At 39.5% G+C, this 9901-nt stretch overlaps 1 protein-coding gene across 1 annotated transcript in view; it reads left to right on the top strand.

Moving 5' to 3' along the window:
- The window catches only part of cdh8 (cadherin 8), a gene marked incomplete at both ends in the record, with an annotated part of 117934 nt that extends 109274 nt beyond the window's left edge, over positions 1-8660 (top strand). The window contains 5 exons of the mRNA XM_079238398.1: positions 16-152; positions 2783-2904; positions 3638-3755; positions 7711-7962; positions 8167-8660. Of these exons, the coding sequence (XP_079094524.1) occupies positions 16-152; positions 2783-2904; positions 3638-3755; positions 7711-7962; positions 8167-8660 (1123 nt within the window). The remainder of the gene's footprint in view (positions 1-15; positions 153-2782; positions 2905-3637; positions 3756-7710; positions 7963-8166) is intronic.
- Positions 8661-9901: the final 1241 nt, after the last annotated feature.

Consider the following 9901-nt stretch of genomic DNA (forward strand, 5'->3'; position numbering starts at 1 on the left):
TGTTTATCTTCGCAGGTACTTCATCGATCGGCACACAGATCTGGAGAGGCAGTTTAACATCAATGTGGACGACGGGAAGATCACACTGGCCAAACCGCTGGACCGGGAGACAGACATGTGGCACAACATCACAGTGACTGCCACAGAAGTCAGTAAGTAACCTTTCCTGACTCGGCTCTCCTGTGCTGTGCACATTGTGCCTCATGAATTGTAATGTCCTTTAAGTCAGCATGCGATTAGACATGCACTGGCACGCAAGGTTTAAAAGCAGGTAACCGCAAGAGGACACGTACTATTCTTCTTCTGAGCAACTTCACTGTCCACCTCCGTCAAAAGGACTTGCTGACCTGCTACATGCAGCACTCAGATGGTTTTTTTTTTTAGCACATTTTAAGGCAACTCTTTGAGACTATAATACAAACAATTAGCATGGGAACCCACAGAGGCATTAAACGCTCTAATTTGCTGAGTTTTGATTGAATTAAACAGCTCAGTACTCAATTTGTGGAAGTGCAATAACATTAAGACATTTCAAATAAACAGTTTTAAAGACATGCTCCAGAGTGGATTACTCCAACGCCAGCATCCATTACAGATTAAAGAACATCTGCGAACCACAAAACTCACTGACTACGTAGAAAATCTTGCCGGCAGAGCTACAAACAGCTCCAACCATATGTAAGGCTTTATTTGCATACAGATTGTTTCAGGGGGGCTGTATGATGTGATAAAGCTTAATGTACCCCTTTAAGCTATTGGAATAGAAATTTACACAGCTTGTAACTTTTCTATGTGCTCCTGCTGTATGTCTCCCTCGTTCTCTTTCTGTCTCATTCCCTGTCTGTTGTGTTCCTTCTTTAATCAAAGGAAACACTTGTTAATTGTTGGAATAAATCAAAGCCGAAACACTGTCACAATGTTTTGGCCACGCAGCATCGAAGCAGGATGGTGGAAAAACCAAACTGGTATCGAATGATAAACCGGTTTTCTTGGCATAACAGGCACCCATACATTGAAGGCATGTTTTCATGCCTCTTGGCAAAATAACTGTGGCTCAAGATAGTGGCACCTCCACAAACACCTAATAAGAATAGGAATTTTCTAAAACAAATACGGAGGTTTTGCTATTCTTTACAGATGGAGAGTAGAAAGCGGTGTCTTTTCTGGCGTGAAAAGGAATAGATGTGTTCCCAGTTCTATCCCGATGCCATTTGCCACCCAAACGGAGGCTCGTTCTGCTGTCTCGCACCAGTTGACGTCTGACTAATCAGATTCTATTCCCTGTCTGCTGCAGGGAGAAAATCACTTGTGTGGGGAGGGGCTGTGTCTCATCCTCCCTCTGCTCTAATGCATCTATCACTGTCTATCTGACTGTCAATTTCCACTCACTTCACTGTTTACCTCTTTTTCAACTCGTCTCCTGGAAGGGCTGAAGGCCTTGAATTTCAAGGGATATCCTTGACTTTACTGAAAAACCATCAAACATTAAAAAAAAAAAAAAAAAAAAAAAAATTCAAACAGTTGTAAGAGCTTGTTCTCACCTGATATTATATTGTTGGAAATTTAGCCACATGTCAAAATAGTTAATATTATCATAGAAGTGAATAAATCGAGCTGGAAACTGTGCTTATTTGACAAATTTAAGAGCTGAAATATTAAAGCTTAAGTCAGGTCAGTTTTATTTATAGAGCACATCAGTACATGGCATGACACACTGTACAAGTGAAAAATTAAAAGAACTGCAAAATATCCTATTAAAATTTGTTTAATAAAGGGGAGTTTAAAGTGTTCCTACAATTAGCTAATCTAATTGTCAACAAAAATACTGTTCCTGATTGGAAAAGTCTGTATAAAGATTGTGTTTTCAAGATGTTATGTTATGTTATGTTATGTTATGTTATGTTATGTTATGTTATGTTATGTTATGTTGTTACATGCAGGGACAGGCAACAGAATAAGCATTTAGAGAAAATGGATGGATGCATGCTTGCTTTAAAATGGCCAGTAGGAAGTGGAGGTTAGGAAAGTTAGAATAGTTTCAGCTGGCGCCGATGGTGTCTCTTCGCGGTACCATTATTTCCCCTCCTCAAGAGGATCCTGTTCAGACAGGTTTGTGTCTACATGTTTAGACAATGCTCTCATTCAAAGAAGAAATCAATCAAATAGAACAAAAAGAAAACACAGCAGTACCACTGGCCGCATTGACACAGCCCACTTGGGGCTAATTAAAATTTAATTTCTTGAAAAGTTGGCGATTGCGACACTGATTAATAAATACACCAGTTCACAGAGACTCTCGAAAGGGACTGACTCTTATCAGTGATGAATATTTCCACTCAAAATCTCATCTAATTAAATTGCCTTTTATTGTATTTTTGGACTTCAGTAACCAATGACATTAATATGCATATTTTAATCCTCATGTTTTAAACATTACAGTGTACAGGGGATTTTTCAAAAGCATTTAGAAAAGGATTCTTTTTTCCTTTTCTGTTGCCCAGATCTCTGTTTTGCATTGTTGATACCTTCTAAAAGAGAGATTGATGTGGCTTATCACCAATCCTCCCATCAACTAAGGAAATGAAGGAAAAAATAAGGATGGAAACAAGAGGAAATTAAAACTAGGTCATAGAATTTACATTGGCTTTAATTCATGTATAACCTTATTATATTTCAGGTTTTTTTTTTGTTTTTTTTTTTCTTTCATCTGTCCAATTGATTCATCTCTACCCCCCACCTTTCAATGTCTCTGTCTATCTATGTATCTATCAATCTATCACAGGAAACCACAGTCAGATATCGAGGGCGATTGTGGCCATCAGAGTAATGGACATTAACGACAATGCCCCTGAATTTGCCACCGAATACGAAGCCTTTCTGTGTGAAAATGGAAAACCTGGACAGGTAAGGAAAGAAATTACTCCTTCATCAAAGGAGTGATCTATCACTCTCTTACTCTGTCCTTTTTTTTCCCCCTATCCCCACCCCTGTAATGATTTGCTACAATGAATTATAGCCTATTTATTTCACTGAGAAACCACAGAGGTGGGAGTATGGTCCTTTTTCTCTGAAACAGTCCTCCCCTGACACAGCGAGCACAGAGCAAAGGGGAAATGAGAGCAGTCAGGATTGATCAGAGTGGATCATAACTCAAGACAGTCTTTCATGTCTTCCTCCAGATGGCACAATGCTTTCCCTCGCCAAAAATCCTGGACAAGTACTTAGCATTCTCCTTCTCATCAATCGACCTCATTCAGGGGACCAGCGTACATACAATTAGGGGCTTTAGTGAAAGGACGGAAAGGAAACTAAAAAAAAAAAAAAAAGAAAGGGAAACTGTCCTGCAGGACCTGAATTCTAATTTCCAATCAATCATAAAGACATATAGTGTGATAAGACCTGTGATGACAGATTAACAGACAGAGCTAGGAGCTTTCAAAGTGTGCCAGTCTAGACAGCACCTCATTGATAATAATCTCAAACTCCAGGAATGAATGGGGCATATATTTCATCAGGTGTGATGCAGCCACTATTAAGCTGAGGCAATCTGTGGTGGCGAAAACACAGTAATGAATAGGCTGCCTCCTTTAATGGCTTCCCTTCTCTGTACATCTTCTTGTCTCTGTTTTCAACACAGGAAATCCAGACTGTCAGTGCCGTTGACAAAGACGACCCCATTCAGGGACACTACTTTGACTATCGTCTCGTCCCAGAGATGCTCAACAATCCCAATTTCACTATCAAAAACAACCAAGGTGAGAAGCAAATCAAATCTGTAAAAGCTTGCTGTTGTAATGCTGCTCTGAGTTTCTCCAGCAGCTTTCCAGTGTCTTCTCTAACCCGTGGCACGTTAGCCTAACTGGAGATGAAATCTGGTGGATCAGTGTAGCTCACAGTCAGCAGATGTGAAATTGTCTGGACACCAGCTCCGTTTTACTCCCCAGTGCATTTTGAGGGAAACTAAATGGATGGGATCCAAATGGCTTTTCTTGGTCGTCTTGCGGCTCAATGTAGGGTGACTTCCTAGAAGCTGTTTCACCAAAGCAGATGGCTTCTACATTTATTTGCTAAATATTCGGTCTCGTTTATTTGCCATTTTCTCTTGTCTTTATTTCATTCTTCTTCTTCCGTCTGCCCTCCACTACTGCTTCTGTACAGGCTGTGTTCACAATGATGTTGTGTAATGTTTTCTGCTCGGAGCGAAAAATTCTTCATATGGTACTAGCCTTCTGTTTCCGTGTAGGGACTGCAGGCTAACTTACTGCAGGAGGAAAGTACATAAAAATCAGGTCATGAAATGGACTTGCTATCTTCTGCTGAAAATAAAAACCTTTTACTTTTGAAATAGATACATTAACAGGGAGGGATATGAGATGTCAGTGTAATCACAAGAAACCTAAAAATAGCCTGGGCAAGATATATCATTCTTGTTTTGACACATCACACAGTAATCTTTTATATGGAGAAACAATATAATCTTTTTTTTTCCCATCAGGAAACTAGAAACACGTTTCATTGCATAATATTTGTTTTCTTTCATGCATTTCATGCATTTCTTTCACTGTACATAAAGCATTGATGCTTTAAGAGAAAATTCAATACTTTCTGAAACAAATAGCACCCCAACCCCCCACAGCACCTCCAGCCCCCTCTACAAATGTTCTGCAGTGGACAAAAAAATAAAAAACACAGCTTTGTTCTACCAAACAACAAAATGCCTTCATTTTTCATCACTTGCCTGGAACCACAGTAAATATGTGTTGTGGTTTAGCTCTGTACCATAGATCACATACCACACCATAGCCACCACTTGTCTGTAATATTGTTAATTCCAAACAGAGAAGAGGAGCCCATCACACCATATCCCCCAGCACTTCAGTGACTCTTTCTATCTGAATCGGCAGCTGTGGGAGACACTTCAGAGAAGAGCAGCAGGGCCTCTACGAGCCTCTCCTCGGCTTTTGTTTGTGATGATGAGTCTAATTGTAGGGATTGCACAGTGAATAGGTTAAGGGTTGCCCGCCACGGGGAAAATGGCGAAGGTTCTGACCAGCTGTATGTAAGATATTGAGCTCTCTGGCAAATACTTCAGTTGACAGGGTTGCAACAGACCAGAACATCCAATTCTCAGTAACAAAGAAAAATAATTGCTATGATGCAAAACATGAATGACAAACTACCCAGACTTAATCATTAAATTCCAAAAGACCAAATAATATATAAATTTCAGCTTTTTCTGTAGCAAAAGCCAATAGTAAACGTGGCTTCAAAGCTATCTTTCATGAAATATTCACTGACAATGATTCTCTTTGTGTAAGCTAATATTAGTGACCTCAATGTTTGAGCCTGTAGAACTGTGAGATTTTGAGCATTTCTGTGAGCATTTTTTGCACCTATTTGAAGTTTCACTCGGGCATAAGGTTGGCATTGGGACTGAATGCAGCCTACGCTGATGTTTAGCATGACTGCTAATCTAGCACAACACTTTGCTAGCTTGTAAGTTGCAGTTCAAATACAGCTAAACTTAAATTTTTTGGGGTGTTTTTTTATTTTTTTTTTTTTATTAAAACCTTATGAATGTGTGCTAGCCTGCAGTCTGTTTTTCGGCATCATCATCATAAAGTTATACCAGATCATAGGCTGATTTCAAACACAAGATATATTCATGCATATCATGTTAGCACTGTTATAATGAAACATAAATCCGAAACTGTGCAGACACAAGTTAAGACTCTGCCCTTAAGCTCTTGGAAAGATGCATTTTATTTGACATTCAAACATTAGATTAGTTATTTTAAGGCCTTTTTTTTATGTTGCGAGCACTGACCAGCTGAACATTGAAATTCAAGGGAAGCTGAAATGAATGTGATTTTTTTTTTTTTTTTGGTTTTTTCCAGTAACATTAAAAACTTCAGAAATCTACCAGCTACATTGGGTAGTTAATAAAAAAAAAAAAAAAAAAAAAAAAAAAAGGTTAAGGTTAATGTTTGATTCAGCATTATCCTACAGGCTTCCTATTTCTGCTAATTCTGTTTTCCTCATAACACCTCCTTGATGGAGTCAGAAGATTTACAAAGCGAGCTGTCAGATCCACAGTTTTGTTCACCTTCACCTATTCCCTGGAACACAAAGCCCTGATTTCAGACATTGTAAAAAGGCTGAATACTTTATGCACGGTCCTTAATTAGTCAAGTTTCACATTATAATTCTACATTATACTTAGTCTTGAATGTTTTAGCTAAAAAGTATACAGTGACTTTACAGGGCAGTGTCAGGTTTTATTTTATTCACACTTACATGGACAAAAGGACTTCACATTGCAGACATTTAATCACAGTTACCTCTGTCCAACATCAAATTGTCTCCATTGACAGCAAGGAAGTGATACCAAGCTTCTTTAAAAACTTTCAAGTTGACTTTCAAAGTTGAGCTGGTATAATGAACTCTTCTTTGGCTTTTCTCATCTTTAGTTTCATAGTATTTAATTTTTTACCATGTTCCATCTGTTACCATTGCAGTTTGTTACTTTTCCTATGCACATTCAGCCGATTTGTAGTCTCCCACATACTGAGTTATTTATAGCAAAAATCTTAATTTTAGTAAGCCCATGGTATTGAAATGTGACAATTAATATTTGAATATACACATAGTTCATCAAAACCCAATAGTCACTGTATCAAACACTTTTACTGTGGTTGAATAAAGGATAATAAAAATGGTATTCTTCTAACAGTAAGTTCAGTCTGTTTGAAGGTTATCTACATAGCTGTGTAACTCTTTGAGGATGTGACTCTTTCTGTGGTAGGGCTGACAGGCAAGAAATGTTTAATTCTATTTTTACCACCAATATTAGCCACGAAAATGAGAATGACCTGTATACAAGGACGTGCCCTGAGAGTTTAGTACTGTATAGTCGATATGTGTGTACTCGGTATGCACTGCTGGAATGATCCAAACAAAGTAGGACATGTTGGTACTCACAAAGCAGAGCGTACCACTTCGTGGCAACACTTGTAAGGAAATAAATCCGAGCATCTGCTCACATCAATTACAGATTGTGCAAAGCAAGTGATTCTATCATGAAGCATTCCGTCTTTTGATTAAGTTTGCTCTGCCGATACCGGGTTTCACCCTGGCCCTTTATTCCATATTATGCCGCTCTTATTTTCCCCGTCTTCAGTGCACCCTCAAGCAATGAGGCAAAGGTTAGACTATCAGACATCTTGTACGTTTTCAATAAGATCACCAGGAGTAGATTCTTATGGGAATTTGAGTGTTTGATAATGTGAGCTGGGGAAGGAGTGCCAGCTAATGAGCAGACAGCTTCACAGAAGTGTCATCAAAGAGCAGCTGGCACCTTTCTGGGTCGACATGTGCCATCTTCTTAACCAATGTCGCCTGGCGTGGTCCCTTTTTTCTTCAGATTATAAAGAGGAATAACAAACCTGGGCTCTGCTTCCTTCAGAATTCTTAAATATCACTGCTGAGACAGAAAGGGAGGGAAAAAGGGAAGGCAACAGAAGTCATCTACTGCAAGAACGCTAAAAAGCCTGCTGACGATTGATTTGAAATTAGTTTACCCTCATGCTGCACTGATCTTCACACAATTTAATAATTGGATTTCAGTCTGTCACTAGCACAAATAATAATGGGTTTTTCACACGTCCCTTTAAAAAAAAAATCATTTCTGGCTTTACCTCTCTCTGACAGACAATTCAATCACCGTCCTAGCAAAGCATGATACCTTCCGACGACAGAAACAGGAGATGTACTTCCTGCCAATCATTGTGACTGACAACGGGAATCCTCCGATGAGCAGTACCAACACCTTGACCATCAGAGTCTGTGGGTGCAGCAAAGATGGAATTGTTCAGTCCTGCAATGTGGAAGCATATGTTTTACCTATTGGCTTAAGTATGGGTGCCCTGATTGCCATACTAGCCTGCATTATTCTCCTGTTGGGTGAGTTGTTTTTGTCTTTTTTTCTAACGGTTGCATCATTAAAGTCTTATAGTTTAATTGGTTTTGGATAAAATTGAAAGTATCTGATCTCTATGAGTGGTCTACTAGATGATATTAGATCTACTTATGAAAGCTTGACCGAGATTTTCCTTCTTCTTTCTTCCTTTTTTTCCTATTTTATTTCCCCATCTTTCTTTCCGATAGTAATAGTAGTTCTGTTTGTGACGTTGAGGAGACACAAAAACGAGCCACTTATTATCAAGGATGACGAAGACGTTCGGGAAAATATCATTCGATACGACGACGAAGGAGGCGGTGAGGAGGACACAGAGGCTTTTGACATTGCCACGCTGCAAAACCCCGATGGCATCAATGGCTACCTGCCACGCAAGGACATCAAGCCTGACTTGCAGTTTATGCCACGGGCGGGCCAGCACTCTGGCCCAAATGGAGTGGATGTGGACGAATTCATCAATATACGGCTCCATGAGGCAGACAATGATCCAACAGCTCCACCTTATGACTCCATCCAGATCTATGGATACGAGGGTCGGGGATCCATTGCCGGGTCCCTCAGCTCACTGGAGACGGCATCATCAGACTCAGACCAGAACTATGACTATCTCAGAGAGTGGGGCCCACGCTTCAGAAGACTTGGGGAGCTCTACTCTGTGGGTGAGAGCGACCGTGAGACCTGACCTTTGGTTTGTTAGAATTAAAGACCTTTGAGATTTTTTTTCTGTCCACATTCTGGTGTATTAAATGCTAGGTGGGGTGGGGGGATTGCTGGCTTTCAGAAACAGGTGTTAAAAAGACAAAAAAGAACTGTTAATAACAAAGAGAGGCCACTTTTTTGTATTCTTTTTAGAGTGAGGTATAGCAGTTGTCATCCACTATGTCAAGCGCATTGTAATTGTCGAGCCAAACAATGTCTTTATTAGGAGATCTATGATTCTTGTGGAGTGTAACTTAGATTCCGTTGTGGAGTGTCTAGCAGTATTTTGGGTGTTAGTTATTTGCTGTGACTGCCAGTAGCAGAAAAACCCTGACATTTCTGGTAGTTGCCCAATGAACGGGTGTCGTTGGGTTCTCTGAAGCTTCAACGGACACCATACTCAATACTCCATGGGCACCAAGCTGGACTGCAGAAGCGGCAGAGGAACTCTTTCTTGTCTCCCCAAGCCACCCAGCTGAACAGTGAAGGGGAACAAAATGAAAATGAAAAAGCAATATCTGGTGTACATTACCATGATGAATGTATGTATGGTTTTAGGGGGAAAAAAGAAAAAATAATACACAAAAAGACAAACCAGTACTGGGTTCAAGGTGAATTTGTCATAATTTGATATGTTCTTTGGTGGCCACATTTATAAACTCTCTAAAGCCCAGAGAGGCTTGCTTTATACAACTCTTTGTATTTACATGCTACAGGTGTGGGTCGCAAGTGTTACTAGCCTATAAAAGACTGATGTAAAGACAAAAAAGAGAAATGTAGAAACTCTGAGGCCTTCTTTTTACAGAAGCAACATTAAATACAATTGTAATCTATCGTTTTTTTGACAAGAGATGTGTTGATTCTTCATTATTGTTTGATCAGTTTTTGTATATCTGTTCTTAAGTAATTTTTTTCTGTGCTATTTGAAGTGAGCGTGCTTAGATTATTTCACATTCAGATTTTTTCAACCACTTCAACACTACTTCATAAAAGCCTGATCACATCATGAGTTCATGGCAGTTGATGATAAAGACTACATGTAAACAAGTAAAACATTACGGATGAGCTAATGAATTAGGACTGTGGTACCTTCATACACTTGCTAATTCTGTGTAAAATATTACTCTTACTATATTCTGGGGTGCAGCCAGTGAGCTTCTGAGCACAATAGTCCAATTGATACTCAAGTATGTGACTCCCTTCAAACATCGAGCCCCATTTAGG

The sequence above is a fragment of the Telmatherina bonti genome, assembly GCF_933228915.1.
Source record: "Telmatherina bonti genome assembly, chromosome: 1".
In the NCBI taxonomy this organism is placed as follows: Eukaryota; Metazoa; Chordata; class Actinopteri; order Atheriniformes; family Telmatherinidae; genus Telmatherina; species Telmatherina bonti.